The 25,551-nt window shown below is 39.1% G+C and overlaps 1 protein-coding gene across 5 annotated transcripts in view; it reads left to right on the forward strand.

Moving 5' to 3' along the window:
• Nucleotides 1-25,551, forward strand: part of USP54 (ubiquitin specific peptidase 54) — a 109,315-nt gene that overhangs the window by 39,801 nt on the left and 43,963 nt on the right. For 4 of the 5 annotated variants that reach the window (XM_062624461.1, XM_062624464.1, XM_062624465.1 and 1 more), the window contains exons 2-4: nucleotides 9,397-10,259; nucleotides 12,983-13,075; nucleotides 22,019-22,153. In XM_062624461.1, coding sequence (XP_062480445.1) covers nucleotides 10,110-10,259; nucleotides 12,983-13,075; nucleotides 22,019-22,153 — 378 coding nt within the window. In that variant the 5' untranslated portion in view covers nucleotides 9,397-10,109. Of the gene's footprint in view, nucleotides 1-3,232; nucleotides 3,473-3,544; nucleotides 3,639-9,396; nucleotides 10,260-12,982; nucleotides 13,076-22,018; nucleotides 22,154-25,551 lie in introns of those variants that run through there. The other variant, XM_062624463.1, reaches the window with a different exon arrangement.

Below are 25,551 nucleotides of genomic sequence, written 5' to 3' on the forward strand. Positions count from 1 at the left end.
ATTGTCTGTTTGTAAGGGGCCTCTCAATAAAAGTAAAATTTCAGGTAATGGAGGTAGGCATGCATCCTGTTATCCAAGGACTCCTTTCCTGTGTTTGCAGGAATCATTACATGACCTTGCCTGTATTTGGTGTTTAAGTGTGAGTTCAGGACTGTTGTGCATTCAGTTGTCATTACCCTCTTTAAAAGAGGTTGGTTGGCCAGGTCTGGTCTTGGGGTGCAGGAGCCCACGGAAGCTGTGGGAGCATATTACAAAAGCCTTATCTGCTTGTGTGAGATAGCACCGTGTGCAAGTTTGGGATGTAAAGTTTTGAGTTTGGTCATGTCTGTTTGCTTCCTATCTAAAAAAGGAAAATAAAACCACCTCATCAGCTTGCACAGTCTTTTCCTCTGCAATTTCCCTAAAAGCATTGATTGTCTTCTGCAGGTCTCCTGGTTGTATAGAAAACAAAAATTGGGCTTTGAGTTCTGTTCCCCATGCTCTTCTGTTCCAGGTTGTTGGTGAGGTGTATATCATGGTATCTTTCCCCCAGCCTGTTTGTTTTCCTCTTCCCATATGCTATTAACTGCTGTTGGATATGGTATATTTTGATTCCATAAGCTTTTTCTTGTGGTATGTGCAGGTGTTTTTCCTACTCAGATTCTGAAATCTTCAGTGTTTTTTGTGGGAAAATGATTTTGTATACAAAGATAAATGAAGTAAAAATGGTTTTCCCTTTTCTTGTTAGTTATGCTTATTCCTCTAAAACTAAATAGTAATGATCTTAAACCTAAGCTGAGATTATTAAGTGCTTATGCATGTGTGTGCACACTCGTGATTCTGCTGAAGTGTTATTTATAGCTATACAGCACAGATGACTGCTTAAAAAAAAGAGGAATAATCAGCATGTTGTGGATACTGGGCACATGGTTTTATATTTTTGTGTAGAAGTATTAATCTATATAATGCTCTGTGGTGCAGTAGCATTCCTTCTGCTTGTGAGTTTTGGCAGGGCAGGAAAAATATGATGTAAGCATTTAATACTAGGACCCAGCATAGGCACCTTGAGCTGCTGCTTGCTCTTTCTTTGCTCTTTCTGCTGATATTTGTTTATGTGAGTTTCTCTATATTACTTTTGTTTTGCACCTCAGTATTTTACGAGTCTGGCAAGAATGTGAGTATTATAAGCCACCTTGGTGTGTGGTAATGGTGGTATAGATAGAACACAAAATACCGTGAATTAGTAGTTTGAGAATAAGATGTAACTATTATTTTAATACTAGATACTATTCTGAGGTAAGACAAAAGGAGTAAACGCTTTTATATTGTCTGTCCCCAGCTGTTTGATCATGACACAGGTGGGAATTGTCTACACATCCTCTGTGGAGGTTTTTGCTAGCCAGTGGTATCACAAAGTCCATTATGTGCTGCTTGTGTTGAGGAAACTGGTTTCTGCTCTGGGTGTAGACTTTCCTCTTTTGCACTACCTGGAGAGAAGAGTTCATTGCAATATTTGACTTTGAGATTCTTAAAGCGTCACTGGAAAGACCTGTTTTCTTCACCCAAAGGCTACACATCTGTTTGGCCAATGTCTGTTGCCACTTTCAATGTTTTGCTGCATTAGCTTAGTCTGTTTTGATTATCCTTCAAAACTGAAGTACTGATGGTGCTGGAGTTCTTCTGTTTGCTTGTTTTCCTGCAAAATACACTTCTTGCTTACCTGTGGGTTTTTTTCTATGTGGACGTGTGTGTGTGAACACATTTGGTTGCTTCAAATGTTACTGAAATCAAAGTACATTTAAATGGAATTTAATGAAAGAGAGGGATTTGTAGTGTTGTAATCTGAACATCATATGAGTTAAGAGTTGACTGCTTTTGTCTTAAGAAGGAAAGGGATATGAAGATTGACAGGAAAATTCATAACAAGGTAGCTGTTACAGAACAGGAATTTTTCTGTTCAGCAGTCTGCAAGGTCGGGAAAAGAATGGCAGCAGGATTTTAGGATTTGTCAGTCATTAAGCCTTATGTTGGATACTACTGACTACATCTGAAAGTTTCTAGGAGCTCTTTAGTCATTGTTGGGCTGGAATTTGCAAGCCAGAGTAAAAAAACTTTAGTCTTCTTGGGTCAGTGGTACTATTGGAAGAGAGATGAAATACAGGAAAAAGGGGCTTGCAGTCTTATTGCAGTATCTGATGGTTGTAAGATACAGAATTTTGAAATGAAAATGGAGATTAAATCAAATACTAAATTCATCTTGAAGTTCTCCTTGGAGAGCCAAGGTGAAGATTTGGAAAAGGAATAATTGGCAGCAGGAGGCTGGCTTAGTGTTTGCTAGAATCAAGCCAGAAACTTGCATTTTATGATATGGTTGACAGCTGTCCTGTTCCTATTTGTCTTGATTTTGTGTGTTGTATAGGATTGGTGATGTTTAACTGCTTTTGAGCACTTGCGTAACACTTGAAGCTGCTGTGTTTCCCCTACTTATCTGAATTCCACAAGTTCCATATGGGGTGGGTTGAAGAGCTGGTTTCACCTCACCTTTCCTCCTTGTGAAATACCCGGCCACCAAGCCTAGGGTAGGTAGGGTGGGTTTTTAATACAGGCACGGGAGAATAAATTTAGTTTTCCTGTAGGAAACAATGCAAAACTTTAGGATTATCACTTTGGAAATCCAGGCGTATTAAGATGCTTTTATTACCATGTCCAGCAGTCTTAAAGAGCTGGGCAGCTGTGAAGGGAAGATCCAAAGGGAGTGAAGATTGTTTTGAAATGTTTTGAATTTACTTCAGGCTGGGCAGCCTTTCTTAATTTTATATATGTTCCATCCCTCTTCAGCTGTCAGGGAAAAGTTGTTGAGATAACGGATCCTTTGGGCTGTGTAACAGAAAAGGAGAGAAGCTGCTTCTGAAGGATTTCAGAAGTAGGACACAAAGCTGCGGGCTTGCCTGCCTCTATTCCCTGTAACCTGCACAGCAAATGCATGTGCTGAAAGTGCTGTGGTGCATGAGATCAGTGGTTATTAATACAATGTTTTTGATAAAAAAGTTTTAGCTGGGGAGTAAAATGTGTTTTGGCAATAAGCCTCACACAAAGTAAATAATGTGGTCTTTACGTTTCTAGCTCTGACCTCATCTCTCTCATTGTTTGTCCGAACAGAAGCCCTTTATAACTCAGTTATTCCACATTGTGCTTGTATAAATTGCAGAAATGCTTTCTTCCAGAAACTTCTAGGTCATCTTGAAGATAAGTTATTTTCAATCAGAAAAGACTATAGTGCTGGGTTTAGGTACTTAGAGCTGTGTATTTGGTCTTTTAATTTATTTTTACTGTAATATGCCTTTGGATGGTTCTAATATGTTAGAAGTCTTTACTGAATTGGTTTAAATAGCTTTTCTGGTTATTTGAGAGCCAACTGTATACTTTGAGTCCTACTAACTGCTTTTTTTAAAGTTTAGACATGGCTATCCTTCTGTCTCGGTCTATGGGTTAAGTGACAAAAGTCTTTGAGGTCATAATTTTGCACAGAAGATGGGGTTTTTGTCAGCTGATGTCCTCCTTTCAGGAAAGGTTGCAGAAGTGAGTGCTAAGACTTTGTAATCCTGGAGAAGCACTTGTAGGCAGTTGGGAAGAAGCACAGAGGTTCCTCTTGAGCTCAAGTAAATAGAAATTTCCAGTCCTTCACCACTACTGAAACTTCTGCCGTTCAAAGCTGTTGGGTTTCGGCTGCTTTTTTACTGTGAGAGATGCTCTTTAAATAGATTTGGCTGACTGTCAGGCTTAAAATCAAATGATTCAGATTAGGTAAGTGTTCGATGTAAGATTTCATTACACTGTTTTAAGAGACAGTCCCCTATAGTTTTATAAAACCCACAAGTGTTTTGAATGAAGAAGTTGGAGTACTCTTGCTATGAAGAATATCTTCATGCAGTATAAAGCTATACTTGACTCTATCAGCTCTGCAGTTTCATTTCAGGGTGTTTCTCTCTGTTATCTTGAGGTGGTCTCTCTGAAATGGCCTTCTGGAAAATCTGTGGTGTTTGTCATAGACTTCTGTACCCTTACTCTCTAAGTGGATTTGGGGAAACACTTGTTTTTAATCTCCACTCCAAAATCATTTAATGGTCTTTACTAGGAACTTTTACTTTTGGATAATTACTTTTACATCAGGTAAGTGGAAACCTTTCCCTGGTGTCTGAAAGACCACTTAGAATAACCCTATACAAGCACTTGAGTATATTTTCGAAGATGATTCTGGGAATCATCTGTCAGCTGTGGTCTCTGATACTCACAGCTTTGTTGTAACATTACAACACTTCACAGATTAGGAATTGTGCAATAGCAAAATGAAAACTAAGGAAGACAAGTAGGAGTCTGTTGTGTGCATCAGTGGCACTGTCAGGTGCTGTCAGTTCCTGGTTCCAGCCGGTAGGTACAAGTAGCAGAGCCAGGTAATTAAGCTCCTCTAAAAGGAAAACAAGAATTGGGTGTAAGCTTGACAGCAGGCTTTCCCCCGTTGCCCTTTTCTCTCAGCATGTCAATCAAGACTGAGAAAATGCATGCAAGAAGCAGAAAGTTGATGTGTGTTCCCATTTGCACTCTCAAAACGTTCTTTTTTAGATAGAAATGAATGGAAATGATTGTACTTTCTTGTAGTTACACTGTATCATCTTGGTGCACAGAGAAGTCTGTCTTGTGGTTTTGGCTAGCTAAGACTCTCAAGAAGAGGAGACTTCAAGAAGAAGAAGTCATACCTCCTTTGGTTCTGTCAGGTATGCTTACGTTTAAGATCACTGCCCCATTGACACTTTTCTTCATCCAGCCATATGGTTATTTGGTAATGGGAACATTTCTGTCCCTTTATTTTATTTCATCACCTTCAAGATTGAATTTAGACTGACTTGCAAAGCTGGCTATCCTTTTGGTTGTCTAAACCGTAAACAAGGCTCTTAATATTGATACCTCTGCAATTAAATATAATTTAATCTGTGCAGAAATTAGCAACTGCTTTCATCATTTCAGCTACATGGAGAAAGTATGTTCTGAAGCCTCCAGCTGTGAAAATTTTTGTCCATCTAGCTGAGAACAGCCATAGGATCAGTCGAGGGGATTATTCCTGTGCTTCCTCACCAAAAGAGCCGCTCAGCTGGGAGTCATCTGTTTGAGAACTTTCACCAGAATCTGTTGCCTTGGACAATTCTTTTCTTTCTTCTTTGTTTAAAATCCATTTCTCATTTGTTTACGCTTTCTGAGGTGGTAAGACATGTGAAAGGGCAATTAGCCCTCAAGACCATTAATCTACTCCTTACTGACAGAAAAGGTGGTAGGATCTTGAGAGTGTGTGAGGGTCTGTTATTTAAACCCACACACATTCACACATTGAAGCATTTATTTGGTTCTGTGTTTTGAAAGTTTCTTCAGGGAAAAAAAAAAGTAATGGACCTCTGCTCTTATTTAACAGTGTGTGATACATACTTAATTGGTGGTTTCAGTCATAGTGCTAAATGGAGACATCTCCTATTCTAGATGGGTTGTTTTAATTCAACTGTGTGCCTGGAATGATTCAACAAGCAATAGCCTAAAATGTTCAGAGAGGCATGAGACTGCAGTAAGAGAGTAATATTATGATTTTTTTAATTATTATTTTATTTTTTTTCCCTTAAAATGAACAGTGATAGTGGGACCTTAGCAGAAAAAAAAAGGAGGCAACTTGGGATGTTTTGTTTCCATTGGATTGATCTAGCAAATGAGTATGAGAATGCTGTGCTCTTCTGTCCCAAAGACAGAGTGGAGTTTCTTCAGGCTGGAAGTATGTGCTTGAACCATAGTCAGCTTTGCTCTGGGGTTGCACTGCTGGAGACAGATGGCAGTGGTGCCCCATGCCCTTCTCTTGTCTGTTGAGCCTGACTCTGCAGCTGGGAGCCCTCCTTTCTGAAGAAAGATGTTGACAAACAGCATGAACTCAAGGGAAGATCTAGAATGCTGGATTTAATATATTTTTTTAGTTTTATATGTTTTTTAAAAATATAGTATTCTTTATTATAAAATTTGTGTAGCATTATTACAAATCTGTGCAGCTTTTCAGGGATATAGTTAGCTTTTTGAATTCTGCTGGCTAGATTAATTTAGTGCCTTAGTCCAGTGAATAGAATTCTTAATATGATAAGCAAAATTATCATATTAAGAATTATAAACAAAATTAAAGTACCTTAAAAGTATATAGGTTTTCCTCCTCAGTTCATTGTTTTTCTAAGATAATGTTTTGAGTAATGAACTAAGGGCATCATTTGTGCTTTTGCATCTGGCACTCCTCCCATCTTGGTCATATTTCTGTATTAGCAACATTTCCAGCTATGAGAACCCTCTCTCTTTCCTATAGAAACAGTTTTTTCAAGTCTGATATTTTTCTCTTTTACTTCGGACTCAGTCTTTGGGAGTCATGCCAAGATGCCACTGGGACATACAGTAGCTACAGCTTTTGAATCTGTCATCTGAGGTGGTTTTTTTGTTTGTTGGTTTGGTTTTGTTTCTTTTTTCCCCCTTTGTTTTTTTGTTTTGTTTTGTGTGTGTTTTTTTGCTTATTGTTGTTTGTTGTTTTTTTTTAATATGAGACTAATGTGGAGCTGCAGTTGTCACTTAACATTAAAATGCTACAGAAGTCTGGGAAACGCCATTGGCAATTCAATTGTAGGGGGTTTCCTTGTACTATTAAAAAGCTGTTGGCTTTTAAGTGTTTTTAATAGGGCAGCAGTCTTTCTGAAAAACTTCTTTAATTGGAAAGAAAACATGAAAATCTTTTCTCACTTAACTGTAATTTTGCGGAGCCTGTGACTTGTATCATCAAAGTGTTACCGTGATTTTATTTCGGAAAGTAAATTTTGGTTTTTTCTTTAGTTCTGTGGCTGGGACCACTTACAAGCTAACACAGTATCTGGGAGAAGTACTGTCTGTGTTTGGAGAACACCTACATCTGCTGATAGGCTTGCAGAGCAATAGGCTTCACTTTCCCTTACAGACCACTGCTGTTTTCTTAGCAATGGTATATTGGGTGTTTAAAGTACGGGATGGTTAGCTTTTTTCGTACTTGTGGTTCGTCAGTGATGATGGATAAAACCCAGGATGTTTTAGTAATGATGGTTGTGTTTTACTGCAATTCTTTTTTCCTGCTTGCTGTTTGTTACCCTGTTACGATATTATATATCATAAAATATAGAGCAGAAGCTAAGTGTGTCCATAAATAACCCATCTAAATAATGTCTTCCATAGATTTAAGATTAATTAGTATTCTATTTTGTGGTTATTATATAACATTGATAAGTTTTTAGAGGTTAGCAAAGTGTGAAGCTGCCATGGATCTCCAGAGATGTGGCTTTGTCATAGGTGAGTGGTTACCAGCTTAAGTGTTTTCTGCTTGTTCTTAGCTCTGCAAAGGCTGTATAGCCAAATGGGCGAACTGAACTTGATTTCATGAGCGATCATAGCAAATATGTAGTAAGAAGTCAGTTTTGCTAAGCCTGTGCAAATGCAGTGCAGGTGCTAAGCGTGCATGGTTACTGCAAGAGTCCTAGCCAGCTTGCAGTAATCTTGCTGCAATGACAGCTGAACCACAAAGCCTCTAATCTGATTTTGGTTCCACAGCAATAAAAATAAATAGAAAAAAAATGTATTTGCTTTATCATAACTGAGACAGCTTGGCTCAAAAAGTACTTAAAGTTTTATAGCTCAATTTGAGAGCAGAATCTTGCTATGAACTTGACGTCCACTGAATAGGTGTTGCTTATAGCTGTGCATTTTGGGTATGTTTTGGATTTGTATTGACTATCTTTTCATAGGTGCTATGAAGAAGAGATGATAGAGTGCTTGGCTCAGGGCTTTTTGTGAGGTAGCACAGAGCCTGCTTGCCTCAGCTTATCCACACAGCATTCTGCTCCATCTCTGCAGCACAGACTTAGCTGCTGCACCTATTGCAAGTGGTGTTGGTGTGCAGAGATCCTTAAATTGTTGCTTGAAACTGAATTATCTCACACGGTATGGTTGGTTCGTGGCTCATTAAGGGATTGAGCAAAGAAAGGCGCTGAGACTGAAATTGCTTTGAAATGAATCCTGTATACGTTCAGTGCTCAGGAATGTTGTGCGACAGGCATGGTAATGGTCTGTGTCTCCAGGCTTGCAAGCACCTCTGAAAATTGTGTATGGCACACTGGCAACCAAAAAGAATATTCATCTGTATATAGATATTTGCCTGCCTTAAAGCAATGCTGAGGCTTCATTAATATTTGTAGAATAAGTTTAATAGAAACACAAACAAAATATTACTAGAAGGGAATGGGTAAGGCTGTTGTATCACATTTGTGGATGTTGAGGAAGTTCCTTCTGAGTTTTGACAGGTGTATTTATAATTATGTAGACGGCAAAAAAGTGTGCCTTCACAGACACCTAGAATATCTTCATAAGGAATTATGCTCTTAGTTAATCTTTATACAAACTCTATGTTTATTTTACAGTGACTTCATGCTCAAATTACTACTTCAGTATGTGTGAAATAGTCATCTTGCTTATACCAGCCTTAATAGGTACATTCAGTTGTTATGTGTGTCAAAAATGGGACAATCGTAAATGTCATTGAGAATGTCCCTGGAAAATATTACGCAATTGTAAAGTAAATACAGATAGACTACACTTGTGAGAACTTTGAAAAATGGTTTTCCGTGAAGCTTGTAGTTCCTGTTTCTAGGAATTTCTTAGATCAAATTCTTTTTTGTATTTCCTGTGAGATAAGGGAAAAAGTGAACTTGTCATGGAAAGAACACTTTCTGTGGAATAGTTCTGGCTTCTTCAGAGCACCAGTGTCTTTTGGAAGACATTGTACCAAGATTAAGTAACATTTTATAGAGAAACAGATAGTTTCTAATTAAGAAAATTTGGAGACTCTTTTGTTCTGGAGAGAGCTGTGGGCTGCTGAGTTCAGGGTGAGCCTTTGCCTTTGTCAGTTTGGCCTTCCAGGTTCAGTGCAAAATCTCAGTTCCTGGGTGGACAATGTGCTAGTGTTCGTTCACAGAATCACAAATCCTTAAACTACTGTTTGAGTGACTAGAAGATCTGATTAGACTGTCAAGGATACGTATGAAAACTGCTATAGATACATATGAATACTCTGGTTTGTTTTTATTAATCTGACTTCCTTCTTAACCCTTTCAACATACTCCAGCCCTCTTTCTTTTGCATACTTTTCTCACAATTCTCTGTTCTTTTCCATGTTACTTTATTTTTTGGGTGGAGGAAGGTTTATATTTTTTGCTTTGTCTCAGAAGATTCATTGTATTGTGGGAGGTGAAGCAACACTGGTCTTGGCAGAACACCACAAAACCAAGAGAGTAATTAAATGACGTAAGCCTTTGATTATTTTTCTCTTTCAAGCTTTCTGGCACGGCTGGGCATTCCAATTGCAAAAGGAGGATCAGGAGAAGAAACTTCTAAAGATTGCACACAGAATAAAAACAACTGTATTGGAGACTTTTTGCTGCTTAAACACTGTTTGCTCTTAAGTCTTGGAGTTGCTTCTTTTTCCCCTATGAGGATGATGTCTCTTTCGTCACCCAAGATAGATGAAACTGAAAGGGAGTTGCCAAGCTTTTATTTTGGTTTTGGTTTCTCTGCTCCCTTCCTAATTGGATTTTTCCCATCTTCTGCAGGAGGATTATGAAAGGATTAGAGAAGCTGGGGGTTTTTGGGGTGTGGGAGGTAGCTATCGTTTTTCTCCATGATTCTGGGACCAACTTGATTTGCCATTTGTTCCCTGAAGTCACTGCCTGTTTGGAAAAGGGAGTAGCAGCATAACAGATGAACTTGCATGACCATGGATTCCTCGCATTTGCAAACTTTGTATGTGGCTGCTTGTAAAAGAGGTTTTTGCATACATAGGCATCAAATGAAGGATAGCATCCTGGGCTGGATTTAAAAGAAGCAAACCGCTTGTGTCCTGATAAAGGATAAGTTCTGTTTAAACTATAATTAAAAGAAGATTGGATGTTGTTCTAGTTTTGAATTTCAGTGAAAGAAAGGAAGGGCCTGATCCAAGTCAAATACCCTGCCAGTCTAAACCTACATATTCTACAGCTGAAACTAGAAGAATGTCTTGGAAAAGAAATTACTTTTCTGTGGGTCGAGGGAATAATGTACAGGGCATGTTTACTCCACGAAATACAACCTCAATAGCACCCAGTAAAGGTCTCAGCAATGAACCAGGACAGAACAGTTGCTTTCTGAACAGCGCACTACAGGTAAGAGCACAGAATAAAAAAAAGGTTTGTTTCTTTATCCTCTGTTATTGCACTATTTTATTAGGCTTGACTGTTCAACAGATAGAGCCAGGCTTGACATAATCGTTTGTGGGTCTAGATAGAATAAAGCTGTATGTGGAAGTGCAGCCTAGTTGAGCTATAGAGCAACCTTTTTTAAGTTTCAGGTTTTCCTCCTGAAATTGACAGCATTTGAATAGTCATCACTTACTGTATTTCAGTCTCTTGTTTGTGTAAACTTGGAAAATGTCAAAGTGGAAAGTATATGTAGAAAAATTACTCTAAAATAATAGAACATTGCATAGCTTGCAGTATGTCTGCTCTTTAAAAGGAGTAGATGTTTAATTTTTTTTAATTGAAATTTAGATCTAACTTTTTTATTGAACCAGTCAAGTTCAGGATAATACCTATACAAGATTCTTTTTATGTGGTTTTCTTTTAACTGTTTACTTGTAGATGCTTAGCTTAGATGACTAAATGTTAACCTTTCGATTTAGAAGAAAAACCTTTTCCTGTGTCAAAATTCAGTGGAGTGGTATGGCTGCTATAGTGGCATTGTCTCCATATAGAGGTTTGTAATGTCTGATGTTTGAGATACTAAATCCTGTCTGCAGGGTTTAAAACCCTTTCTCTACATCACTTTCTGTTCCTTCATAAGACTCGTCTGTGTAGCACAGACTGTGTTTCTGTGGCTGGGTTTTTTGTGTTTTGGTTTATGGTTTTTTGTTATTTCCTCCCCTTTTTTTCTTCCATGGGCATGATTAGGTTCTCAACTAACTTTAGGTTCAGGCTTCAAGATACACCCTGATGCAAATAATACAAAGTGAAACACCAGTGACCCTCAAAAGGCTTAATAAACAATGAAATGTAGGACTAGGTACAAAGAGAATTGATAGTAACAGAACTGCTAAGTGAAGTTTCCAATTATGTACTGTATTGCTTTTGTTAAGTTGTAAGGTGTAATCACTACCTGCCTCCTAATACTGAGTTACTGAACTTAGGTCAGAACTGAGTAGAACCTAACAGCTGCATGCCGTACATGAAGATGAAAGTGTACGACCTGACCTTTAGTTTTCTACATAAACCATTTCCTTCTAAAGCTTAAGAGAGACAGGATACCAAAAATATTTACTGTCAAAGCTGAATTTAAAAAAAAAAAGGCAAGATGGTTAATAATTTCACAAAATATATATGCTTCTGTTGTTTTTAATTTTTATTTTTTAGCATTCAGCATTAGCCTGAAAGGCCCTTTAATGCTTGTTGCTCCTTACTCTTAAAAATTTCCGTAAACATTGAGGATAAACTCCAAAGCCAATTACATGAAAAAAGTTGGAATTGTTCCTAAATGTATTATTTTTTTGTCCTTTAATGAAGTCCGCAGTAGTGTGTAATTAGATGGTTCCAAGGCTTATGTTGCCTCCCAGAGCCTTAAGTATAGGGAAAGTTAGAGCATAACCATAGCCATGACAATTCTGACATTTTAGGAAACGTTACAGACTAAAATATTCAATAAATGTGTTTTTAAATATAATTTTAGATAATGTTTGTGTGCTGTAGTTTAATTAACAAATTATTCCAGCTGGAAATACTTCTTGAAACCAGCGCTACTTTTTCAGGGCAGTTGATTTTTATTTTTTTTTTTTTCTAGCCAGTTGCTTTGGACAAGTTCATTAGAAATAAGAAGTTTGGTTCCTCTTGTTATGCTAACAGAGCATTTGCCCAGTCAGATGCCAGCCTGGACCTTGCCACTCCGGAAAATGGCAGGACGTGATTTAGGTCAGGGCTTCTTTCAGTGAAAGCTTCTGCTTCCTGAAAGGCTGGTGCCTCTGAGGCTTGCAAGAAGGTCCAGTTATTGTTAGTTGAAGCTGAAATAGCCAGCACCAACCACGTGTATATACAAAGAGCTGACTCTGAAAAATCTCAGAGATCAGTATTGTTGCTGTTTTACAGATAAGAATTTAGATAATTGGCCAAGATTTGGCACTCTTACAGCAAGCGTTGCTTCTTGCTATTGCTAGCAGAGCATAGAGAAGCCTGTTTGCTTTTATATGCTGTGACCATATACCTGGTGTTACCACCACACTTGTCCTGAGAGAAGAGTATAACTGCCCTCACAATTAGGGTTAAAAACCTGCCAGTAATCAGGGCATGTAAATATACTTCCTAATGATAATATTGGGCATAACAGCTTGTTAATGTACATACTGCTGGTGCTCCATTTTCCCATTATTTGGCCTTCCTGCTCAGAACGAGAAGGCTGCCTAGGAGATGGAACAACAAACAGGTTTTGGTCCCAGCAGTTGGTGGGGTATTCTTGGCAGCTCTGCCCAGCCTCATGGTGTGGCTGCACAATGTGGTGTCAGCAGAGGGGAGCAGTCAGGGCAAGTGCTGTTAAAGATGGGACTAGCACATGGACAACAAGTGAGTTGTTTGTTGTTTGTTTTTTTTTTTTTAATCTAAAAGCACATGGCAGGAAATTCAGAGGACTGTCCTACTGTACATTAATGTAAGTGAATGCTACAGCTGAGGAACAATAGTGAAAATGTCAACTTGCAGTTAGATAAGACATTCCATTTTAAAAGTGATCTTTCCTGGAATTAGGCTATTCCTGTGATCATTTAGCATGTGCAATTTTAATTGGAGCTTTGTGCAGTATTTTATTTTATATATTCATAAAATTGGCTGTGGCCCTTTTTGTATTTCAGGTTCTTTGGCACCTGGACATTTTTCGACGCAGTTTCCGGCAAATCACAACGCACAAATGTATGGGAGATTCTTGCATCTTCTGTGCTCTTAAGGTAAAAGTTGGAAATAAATTCAAAACAGTTTTAAAAAAGTTAACAAATATTTGTGATATTTGATTTATATGTTTGGTCAAACTTTCATCTGGAAATTTATGAGAACAAAAGTAAATATGATCAATACTCACCCAAGACACTCACAGAACTCTCTTTATATTATGTTCAAGCCAGTAAACTGAAAATACTCCAGCTAAAGTTCTCAGGTGCAAGGACTTTTATCAGTAGAGGGCAGATTGTCAGCTTCCATGTTGTTCAGAAGATCAGTTCAGCCACTAAAACATCAGTTTGCTTAGTTTTTAATTATTTATCATTTTGTTTATAATTATCATACTGTGTATACAGTTAATTTGCTTTTCAGAAATTATTTTTTCTTAAGAGCTACTTTTAGCTGTAAGACTTTCTGTTCAAAACTGTTGATTATGTAAGACTGAAAGGTATTCTCTACTTGTAAATGTTGATGTCTGCATTAAATTGCTGGGCTCTGTGTTCTCTCTTCTAAAAAAACATCAGTTCTGTTTGTAGATGCAGATACAGACTGTCAGAGAAGCTGCCTGGACAGTAAAATGTGGATGCTGCCTCTGATTCAGAGTACTGTTATGTACCTGAGTAAACTGTGCAATCCTACATCTCCATTTCTCTCTATCCATTAATTTTTAGCACTTCTAGTTTTTTGTGCTTTTCTTTCTAAGTTTTGCTAATTCAAACCCACGGCTCCCTCTAACCCTGTAAGAGAGAAAGGATGTGATGAAAATACCAGTTTTAATCTTCCTGAGCAATAATTTTCCTTTCTGAAATAGGTACTAAGACATTTTCTTTGATCATAAATAGGTTGTAATTTCCAACTAAATATATAAATCCACTGTGGGAGAATGCGTCATGAGTTCCATGTGCATTAATGAAAAGGACAAACAGCATATCTTATAAATATAGCAAAATATAGAATGCATGGTTTAAATTAAGATCATATGAAGTTCACAGGCAGTATTTATAGATAATAGCTGTGTTCCTACTGTTAAATTATAGGTGCTCTGGGAGACACGGGCTTGAAATTAGTTATCTGGTGAGTTTTTGGACTGTTGTTGAGAGGTTTCCCCTTGCAAAAGAAGAGCAAAGAGGAGACAATATATTAAGGCATGGGAAAAAAAAGTAACTTCCTTCTGAAATGGAATTTGTCTCAAGATGTATCTCTTGAAATGATGAGACAAGATTAATATGTACAGCATTATCATCAGAAGAGGATATAATAATGGGTTAGGGGCAAGATAGCACATCAAAAAGAGAAAGAGCTATCCAGACAAAGAAAAGATGGAGTATTAAATGTATCCGCTCCTTTATAAGGAAGTGGCAAGACTTAGTCATCATCTGGTTTGAGTTCATTAAGTTCAGTGGGATAAATAATTTGAGTTAATTCCCTCGAGTATTAACAAGTGATTGTTGCATTCTTTGGTAGCTGAGATGGGGACAGTAAGAAAAGGATTTAGGAAATTAGTGTGAATGTAAGCTTTTGTTCTTCTGGGGTTTAACCTAATAGCATGATATGGCAAAGAAATACCAGGAAATCAAACAGGTATTTGAATGAAATTTGAATGAAAATAGACTGGACTTTCAAGCAGGGTTAAGTTTTTTAATATAAATATAATAGCTAAAAGTCTTTTTCTGAATGGAAAAGAGAGTTGGGGGAGATGTTACAGGAAAACGAGAGGATGAACCTTTGTGAAACAGATGTTGCAAGATGAATTCTGGACAAACATGCATCTGGATTAGCAGTACCAGTATGAGAGGGATGCCAGGATCTCTGGAATATGTGTATTAAAAGCATACATTTGGGCAAAGAATGTTTAGTTTTGTTGATAAAATCCTTGCTTTTGATGTCTTTCTGAAGTGTGCAGTAAGCTATTATAAACTTGGAAGTGACAGGTAGAGTGGCAGAATTCACAAATTGTATGCCTGCAGCCATATGCTTATTTTTTAAATTAGGCAGCCTTCAAAAAAATTGCTGCTCTCTCTCATTGCTCCCAGATGTCTGCAAAGATTTATTTGGTTTGTTTCATATCTGAAGTTCTTACAGTGCCATGCTTAGCCAGAAGGTGTTACAACCCTTAGTTTCCAAAAAAGTTACAACATTGCACCAGATTCTCTAGTGCTTTTGCACATTTTAGAAATCTTGCATCTGGTTGTGTGTAGAATTCGTGTAGCTCCCAAAACTCAATATACAATGAAAAACTGAAGAAATACATAAACAAGTAAATAATTATCTGGACAATATGGATAATTACCAGTACTTGACAAAGTAGGTAAATGAATTAAAATTGGCTTTGATCAAAACCAAAATGTTATTTTTTTTGTCTATCTACATTCTGTTCTTCATGGGAAATTTCAGTGTGTTCTACCTAAGCCTATTCCAGAACCTTCAGAAAGTTTACAGACATCTACTGTAAAACTATACAAGAGAAAAAATACACAGAAATCTGTTTGAGAACTTACAGAACTATTTTACTTCTGATTCCCTTATGTTCATAAAACAGCTCACAATTTTATGGTTTTCTCTGGGGGATACCATGACAAGTTTCTACCTTTATTAACTTGTGTAAAATATGGATGTGTATACATAAATATTTGAAAAAAAATCACCATTTTTAGGTTGCTAACAAGTGAAATAAAATTATAAAGGTGAGTAATAAATGGTGTCACTTAACTGTAGGTGAAATTGGGGATGCAAACCTCTCCTCACCCTTTCAGCCCCCCTTCAAAACCCCCCCAAACCAGAAACTTTAGTCGCATGCAAGAGGAGCAGTCTGTAAGGTAGGGATACTAAATGATAGAAGTATGCACAAGGGGTAACCCCAAACCGTGGAGAAGGCTACATTCATCTTCAACTCCTTGAGCAGGTAGTAGATGGGGCTGGAAAGGTTGTTCAAGGTGTTTACTTGTTCTCTGCTGCCCTCTGCATCTCTGTTCTCAAACTGCTCTTCCCCCCCCCCCCCCCCCCCCCCCCAGTAAAAGCTGTCTGTCTGACACATTCTGTGTATAAACTTTTATAAGGCAAATGTGAAAATGTGCTTAACACGCATCTAGTATTGCAGGCTTCACCAAGAGCATGTTTCATGTTCCAGTGCAGCAGGATCATCTCTCCCCTTCTCTGCTTATCTCTTCCCCTGCTCCAGCCCTCCTATCTGCTCTGGAAGCCTTTAACTGTTGTCCTGCCAGGGTAATGCCAGCTTAGCCTCCAGGTCTTTGACATCCTCTTTCTCTTGAATCTTGCCTTAGGCTTTGCTAAAATGAGGGAGAAGATATGGCTGGATCCAGTGGGAACACAAGAATTTGGAGCTCTATACCATGCGAAAATCTCCCATTAGGGTCTGGGGAGAGGTAATTAGCCTTGCATGCTGTCAGGTGGATCTGCCAGAAATACCTGTCCAGGCCAAGCAGGGTAGAGGCAGGACATGTTTACTCTTCTCCAAAGCATGCTGGCATGTTCAAATTCCAGCTTGGCCAGGGAAAGGGTCAATACATGGGGGAGGAAGAGTCTACTTTGTGTCCCCCTACCACTCCACGTTCCCCTCGCAGGATGCCTGATACCTGCTGTGTTTTGTAGAGAGGGTTCACACTCTTTCCTGACTTTGAATAACATTGAACCGTTGCTCTAAAAGTGACATTCTCTTCCTGTTGACTTTAGAGGAAAATAGTCTTCACTAAGCTAAATTTAGCCTTTAAATAACACCAAAGAAGTTGTATTTTTTCCATGCTTCCTTGGCTTGCTGTGACTGTTTCTAGGGATTCTGATGTCATGCAGAATATTTACTGTAAGAGCTTAACTAGCTCTATAAATACTGGTTGTAATTTTAAATTACTTTTTCTAAAATGAGGGATCACAGGACAGTGATGTCATACCTGATACCAGATCACATTTTATTTTTGTAAGACATTGAAGACATCCGTTGCATGAATGCTTGAAGTGATTTTTAAAACTTTCTGTGCTACCTGGCTATGTTTATATGGCTGTAAAATGAGTCTTGAAATCATTCCAGGCATACGCTCTTTAGTTATTCTGAAGGAACTTCGCACCAAGAACTATAAAAAGACAAGGGAGAGCTGCAGACTCTGTGCTGGAATCCCAAACACTGTTTCTTATGATGTGGCATTAAGTGGGGTTTTTTTGAGTGCACAAGCCGCCTTTACCCTATGTGGTTTGCCTGCCATAACACTGGAACAGCTTTTTGATTTATTATTAATGTTGAAATCTACTGTGTTCTGTTTTGGTTTTCTTTTTTCTGCAGCCTGACTTTGCTTTGGTGTTTGTTTATAACAGCTAGAAGAGGACAGGAAGGGGGAAATCCGTCTACTGTACTGAGCATGCCACAGAGAGTTTGTTCTCCTTCCAGGGATTGTACTGGGGGCTCCATAGTGCCAGGATATAGGACAGAGTGCTTTTTGTAGTTTGCAAAGAAGAATGCTCTATTGATTGATAAATTCCAGTAGGGCTGGTCTTTTCTGTAATTTTGTAATGTGCAACAAAAACAGGAAGAATGTGAATTTTCTGTATAGGAACAATGTTGTCTAAGGTGAAAACTGAGAACAATAGAAATTACTATAGTTCATGGTTCTTATTGGCTACTTGATGGAAATGGAGGGATTTGTTATGAAAAGTTCATTATATGGCTGAGACAGCAATAGTTCAGTTGGTTGCAAAGATTTCATTCTCTTGTGCTTTTTTTTCCAAATCAGGATAGCGTTGCAGGGTAAAGCAGTAGTAAAAATACGTAAAATAGCTACTTGTATTGTGCAAGTACAGTTCCATGAGTTAATAACCTGATAATAGAAGCTTCCAAATAATAATTGCTTTATTTGATCTTGATCAAACAGTTATTCAGGTCACCTAGTTGATGTGGACACTCTTTCATTTGGGTTTCTTCTATTGCCACCCTCCTAAACAAAACTCATGGAAAGTATATTTGAATTTGATTTTAATGGTAGCCAGGGAGCCTGACTTTAATGTATAATGTCCCCAGTACGGACTGTAGTGTTCAGAGCACAGTGTGAGTTAAAAATGGGAGAGACTGTAAAAGAAAGGAATAAGTGGAAATCTAGGTTGATTGTTATCAGGCTTGGAGGTTTGGAAGGAAATCCAAAAACACAAAACCAGATAGAACTAGAATTTTATTGTACCCTTGAAAGAGAATGTAGTGTGAGGAAGAAATGGGAGCCAGTTAAAATACTGTGGGTGGAGGCTGATGTGATGGATGGGAGAAAAGTAATTTTAGCAGCCAGAATTTTTATTGAAACAGGTTGTTGTAGTGAGTAAGAGGCTGCATGAGAAGAGTGTGATGTTCTGGATGAGAGATTAGATACTGTGGACCAGAAAAAAAGTGTCGTTAATGGAATGGAGAATGAAGGGCATGCAAGAGAAAGTTTTAAATCAAAAAACCACACACATACGCGCGCGCGCGCACACACACACCCTAACCACAAACAAACAATAAAAAAAGAAAAAAATACCCAACCCTTAAATAAGCAAAGAAAAAACAGAAACAGTTGAGTAACACAAGAATAATACTGACATGTTGAGCAGTGAGAGAAGGCTGAGGATTGGCCATGTTAGTATTCGTAGCTTTTGCTAAAAGGCAAAAACTGTTGATGTAGGGAATACTAAAGCATTTGGGTAGAACATGTTTTGTTCTTTGAAACAAATACCACACCTGCTGCTGCAGTAATATCCCCATCCAGAAGGAGCTTCTGCATAAAGCTGGAAGAGAAAAATTAGTTTTCAGAAAGCTGCCATGGACACAACTCAAATTTACAGTGCATGAATGGTGATCTCATTCAGTAGCTGTTGCCTGTTCTCTTCAGCTGTCAGTTTATTGTTATGTCAGCCTGCTTCCACATGCTTGATTAAAAAGTCATATGTGCATGTGTATCAAGTCTGGGGTTTGTTTCATCAATGTGGTTAGATACTGCAGATGTCAGTTTACCCTGAATAAATGGAATACTTCTTTCCTAGGGAGAAAATTATTTCAGCTTTCAAATCTTTAAAGTTTAAAAGAACTCTAAACTGTCAGTCGCATGAATTACCAGAATTATTATCTGTATTCTCTAACCAAGTGAAGAACACCCTGTTTTATGATAATACATGTGAATTTTAGCATTCTGAAATAGAAAGCCAGGTTTTAACTTGTGTGGTAAAGGTTCCTTGTCTCAAACCTTAGGTGATTTTCTTTTGAAGTTTTAGGAATTTTATGTTGATCCCCACACTTCCGAAACTGGAGAAGACTGTAGTGATAGGACAGGGAGTAATGGGTTTAAACATTAAAAGGGGAATGTTCAGGTTAGGTTTCTTACTGGTGAGACGCTGGAAGTTCTTACTGGTGAGACACTGGAACAGGTTGCCCAAAGGAGATGTGAATCCTCCATCCCTGGGAGTGTTCAAGACCAGGTTGGACAGAGCCCTGCGTGACATGGTCTAGTGTGAAGGGTCCCTGCCCATGCCAGGGGGTTGGAACTAGATCTTGAGGTCCTTTCCAACCCTAACCATTCTGTGGTTATTTTGGTATACCACTGACTCTGCAAGCCTTTGTTTTACTGATATATGTCAGAAGCCCAGATCTGAAATGGAAAGGACATGAGGCTTCCAGTTACAAAAGCAGGAAAAAGCCTTCCAAACTGTAATGAGCCAAGTGAGGCCCTACAGTAGATTGCCTGTGATGGTTAAGGAATTTCCAGATCTGGATGCCTTGGGTAAAAGATCAACTATGTAACTGTAGTTGATTTTTGAGTTAGTACTTGGGGAAAGACTAGATGCAACTAGATGGACTTTGAGAATTTATTCTTCCTAAAGTTCTGGGGCTTTGTGGTTTGTTTTGTTCCCTATCTGTGTGTCGCATTTTCCAGATCTATGAAGTGAGATTGATGATAACCACATTTCTAAAGCATAGTCATGAATATTTTCAAGTGCTTTTAAATTGTTTAATATAAAGTGCTGAAGCAGGATGAAATTATGTTTCACTGGGTTTGGGGTTGGTTTGGGGGTTTTTTGTTTGTTTTGATTTGGTTTGGGGTTTTTTGGGGGGAGGTGTTTGGGTTTTGAGGTCCACTGAAATGAGAAAATTTAGCAATGAAACATGGAACTTGCTCAGTTAACAGTGGCAGAAATGGGGATGAAGGTTGTTAAGTGCAGAGACATTGTTATTCTTTCCATTTTTTATATATACATATATATAAAGGAACTGAGGAAAGGTAGGCAATGTCATTCATAAGGTGTGAGATGTACTGCCTTACAGCCTTCTCTTCATTACCACTTTCCTTGTCATTATTTGATACTCCGATAAAGTCGATATTAGAAGAGCTTTCAGCTTCATCACAGTGGGCCCTCACACATGAATGAGCACCATCAGGGCTATGAAAATAAAAACAGCAGTAAAGAGAGATGGGCATTTTACATCTATATTAAATAACATGTCAATACTATAAACTGTGCAATTCCTGCAGCCAGAAATGGCAGGGGTTCAGAGGTTGGGTTGCTGGCTATGCAATGACAGCTGTGTTCTGCACCATTTCAGCTTTCTCTAAGTAGCCAAGGTTGCAGTTTGGTTAACCATCTCCCAGTTTGCTTTCTCATTTCCTGATAAGAAATAAAAAAGAATAGTTAAAGGAGAGAAAGATTCAGATGATTTATTTCCAATTAATACAGATCCTAAGTATGCTGGGAAGAGGCTTTCTGGAGTCAAGGGAAGAAGTGATGCATGAATCAACATTGCTATGGATTCTCAGTATAGGGTTGAAAGAAAACCAAACAGGCAAAACAGTTTTAGGCTGGCTTTCTCCTTGTTTGACTAAGTTTAGAAGGCAGAAAAGCTAAGTGATACCCAATCGATCTTTTTTCTCTTGCAGTTAGAATGGAGCTTTTCTGCAACCTTTAGGGAAATTGTGAGAAAGGTTTGATAGAAAAGGACAAGCAGAATTTTGAGATTGACACAGATGAAGATGGTGTCTTGTCAAATGAAATGAGGTAGAGCAGAGGGGTGTTGGAGAGAGAATGGTCTTGTCTGAAAATAAGGGCTAGAAGTTTTTACTTAAACTGAGGATTTTGCGTACAGGATGATGTTCCTGTTTTCGTGGGAGAGCACAGTGCAAATTAAATAACTGTTCAGAAGATCTTTTGGATATCACATGCACAAGTTTATGCACATAGACATGCACACAAAATAAAAGTGGGTTTTTAATCAGTTGGGAATATGTACCAAACTTTCAAGCATATAATCCGGCATATATAGGCGTAGTGTGCCTTTATAGAGGTACTCATCCTTGCATATGATTACCCACATGACCTGTAACTTAGTTATGAAAATGCAGGTTTATGGCAGCAAATGAGCAACTGGCCATATATAGCAACTGTTACTTGTGTCATGCCTCTTCCCTCCTGCATGCTGACACAAAAATCATCTGATTCTTACCAACTTGGACTTACTGGAAGGTAAATTCCTTAAACAGTGAAAGCAGCAGGCTGTGGCTGTTTGGTGGCTAAGACATTTGAAAAGAGTTGGTTGAAAGAGGAAAGAAGGCAGCTTATGTAAGAAGAAAGCTACTGAGGTGGGAATGAAAAAGTGAACTGGAGAAAAGAAATAGGAATAAAAAGTGAGAAAATGTTGGTGTCTGTTGTGTTTGCTTTGGGAATCAAAGTTGGAGGAAGATCCAAGGGGGATTATTAACACTGAGGGAAATTTACCCCTAAGCTACACACCCTCCCTTGAATATGTGAAAGGAAGGAATACACAAAGGTGCATGTAATTTCAAGAGGAACTAATTCTGTGGTAGTCCCTGTATGATACAAAATATCTGTGTGTTGCTTGATCAAAGTGAGTTAAATGTTTGCTGTTTTGTTTTCAGATAACTTGAGTCATGTTTTGAAAATACAGTAATTTACCTATCTTTTTGTTTTACCACTAGAGTATCTTCAACCAGTTCCAGTGTAGCAGTGAGAAGGTACTGCCTTCTGATGCCCTGCGCACTGCTCTTGCAAAGACATTTCAGGATGAGCAACGCTTCCAGCTGGGCATCATGGATGATGCTGCTGAATGTTTTGTGAGTATAACTGAAAGACGGTTTGACAGGCGTAGATGTGAACTCCCACTACACAATATTTATTTTATTTTTTTTTTTTTTAGTTCCCCCATTCCTCCCCAAATTGTAACAGACTTTGCATGTGTGGCCTGGAAAAGTCCACAGAGAGATCCTGAATCTTCAAGTAATCCAGTGGAGCACCACTATTTGGCTTGAGAGTAATTACTAATGATTTTGAATTGGAAACATCAGTGTTACCCATTTTTACAGTTACTTTTGCGTATCTACTGCTTGCATGCTTAAGTGCATCTTGGATAGGAATTGTCAAAGCAACTGCACTGCAAGAATTTTTCAGAATTCTAGTTTTAAGGGTCACCTCAAAAGGGTGAAAGGATGTTATGTCAGTTATTGTGAAACCATGTTTTCACAAACTCTAAGGGAAAGTAAAAATAAATAATCAAACACAACCCAACACACTTGTTCATGTTTGTAAGCTGAGGTAAGCAACAGTAAAATGGATCATGTCCAGTTATTTCTCTTGCTGTATTTGTAAACCGTCTGACAATTTGTTTTAGGCTAGTTGTCTCATCAGTGTGGTTGATAGATGGTTTTAAACACTAGTTTTACATCCCTAGGTTTGCCCACCTGTTTTCATTATATACTCAAACTCTTTTCTGGCATCCATTATGTTAAGCTTTTATTCTTAGCCACATTTCCTCCTTTTCCCTCTTCAGTCTCCTAAGTTGATTAAACTTAATTAGGATGTATTTTTGTCTTGCTTACCTATTGGCTGCTCCCCTTTTTGGAAGGGGTGGCCCAAGTGTATTTGTATCTTACTTGTTTATTAACAAGGATGTTACTTCTTAATCAAAGTACTGGATTTACTACTGCAAGGTAGAACTTCTCTCAGCTAAAGCACCTATCAGAGTGGAGTCATTTCTATATATTAAATCTTTCATTTCTGATACCTAGCTAATTTGAAGCTTGCACTGTAAGAGATCACAGAAATGAGATAAATACACATAGCTGTTGTAGTTCTTCTCCTAAACTAAGTGGACTGACATTGGCCTTTGATAACTCAACATATCCTGTGTTTCTAGAATATTAATATAGCAAAACATCATACTTTAATGAGCTTGCTTAAAGTGGAAGTACATCATGCCAAGAAATCCTCAAAGTGAAATAAATTGCATCAGCCTGCACAGAAGCTCCTGAGCACAGTTATGCCAAATAATTTTATGCAGTCCAGCACTTGAATGGAGTTCTGTATGTTGTACAACATGGGAACTTCTGATTTAGTTTCTTTCTTGAGAAAGCTGTGTAGCCTATCTCATACTGCTGTGGAAGTCCCCACAAACAGGTTTGTTAGGTTAACTGTACTGGCACAAGGACAGTTAAAATGAGTACAGATTCCTTTATGAGGTTAAGCTTTAAGGTAGAAATAATTCATAGAATCATAGCATAGTTAGGGTTGGAAAGGACCTTAAGATCATCTAGTTCCACCCCCCTGCCATGGGAAGGGACACCTCACACTAAACCATGTCACCCAAGGCTCTGTCCAAACTCATCTTGAGCGCTGCCAGGGATGGAGCATTCACAACCTCCCTGGTCAACCTATTCCAGTGCCTCACCACCCTAACAGGAAAGAATTTCATCCTTATATCCAATCTAAACTTCCCCTGTTTAAGTTTTAACCCGTTAACCCTTGTCCTGTCACTACAGTCCCTAATGAAAAGTCCCTCCCCAGCATCCCTATAGGCTGCATTCAGATACTGGAAGGCTGCCTTGAGGTCTCCACGCAGCCTTCTCTTCTCCAGGCTGACCAGCCCCAACTTTCTCAGCCTGTCCTCATATGGGAGGTGCTCCAGTCCCCTGATCATCCTTGTGGCCCTCCTCTGGACTTGTTCCAACAGTTCCATGTCCTTTTTATGTTGAGGACACCAGAACTGCACTCAGTGCTCCAGGTGAGGTCTCACAAGAGCAGAGTAAAGGGGCAGGATCACCTCCTTGGACCTGCTGGTCATGCTCCTTTTGATGCAGCCCAGGATACGGTTGGCTTTCTGGGCTGCAAGCGCACACTGCCAGCTCATGTCTGTTTTCTCATTGACTAACACCCCCAAGTCCTTCTCTGGAGGGTTGCTCTGAATCTCTTCTTTGCCCAACCTGTAGCTGTGCCTGGGATTGCACTGAACCTGGTGTAGGACCTTGCACTTGGCATGGTTAAACTTCATGAGGTTGGCATCAGCCCACCTCACAAGTGTGTCAGGGTCCCCCTGGATGGCATTCCTTCCCTCCAGCATATCAACGAAACACAAGACTGGTCCCAACACCAATCCGTGAGGGACACCACGACTCTTTGCGTGCGGCCATCCAGCCAGTTCTTCATCCACCGAATGGTCCTTCCATCAAATTAATGTCTCTCCAATTTAGAGACGAGGATGTCGTGTGGGACAGTGTCGAACTCTTTGCACAAGTCCAGGTAGATGACATCAACTGCTCTACCCCTGTCCATCAGTTCTGTAGCCCCATTATAGAAGGCCACCAAATTGGTCAGGCAGGATTTCCCCTTAGTGAAGCCATGCTGGCTGTCACCAAGCACCTTGTTGTTTTTCATGTGCCTTAGCATGCCTTCCAGGAGAATCTGCTCCAAGATTTTGCCAGGCACAGAGGTGAGACTGACTGGTCTGTAGTTCCCTGGGTCATCCATTTTCCCCTTTCCAGTCATCGGGAACTTCACCTGACTGCCATGATTTCTCAAATATGATGGCCAGCAGCTTAGCAACTTCATTCTCCAGCTCTTTCAGGACCTGCGGATGGATTTCATCAGGTCCCATGGACTTGTGTACATTCAGGTTCTTAAGATGGTCTCGAACCAGTTCCTCTCCTACAGTGGGCTTAGGGTCTTCATTCTCACAGTCCCTGCGTCTGCCTTTGAAGCCTTGGATGGTGTGGTCAGAGCCTTTGCCAGTGAAGACTGAGGCAGAGAAGTCATTCAGAACCTCAGCCTTCTTCAAATCCAGGGTAGCCATTTCTCCTGATAGCTTCCAGAGGGGGCCTACGTTGTCCCTAGTCTGTCTTTAATTCACAACGTACCTATAGAATCCCTTCCTGTTATCCTTAACATCCCTAGCCAAGTTTAATTCTAACTGGGCCTTAGCTTTCCTAACCTGGTCCCTGGCTTCCCGGACAACATCCCTGTGTTCATCCCGTGCCGTCTGTCCTTGCTTCCACTTTTTATAAGCCTCTTTTTTCCCTTGAATTTTCCTCAGCAGCTCCTTATCCATCCAAGGAGGTCTCCTGGGCCTCCTGCTGCGCTTCCTTCTAGTTGGGATGCAACACTCCTGAGCTTGTAGCAGGTGACCCTTGAATATCAACCAAGAGTCTTGGGCTCCCCTGCCCTCTAGGGCTATATCCCATGG

Source organism: Pezoporus occidentalis, unplaced genomic scaffold (genome assembly GCF_034315485.1).
Source record: "Pezoporus occidentalis ecotype Australia unplaced genomic scaffold, CSIRO_AGI_Poc_V1 ctg268, whole genome shotgun sequence".
Taxonomy (NCBI): domain Eukaryota; kingdom Metazoa; phylum Chordata; class Aves; order Psittaciformes; family Psittacidae; genus Pezoporus; species Pezoporus occidentalis.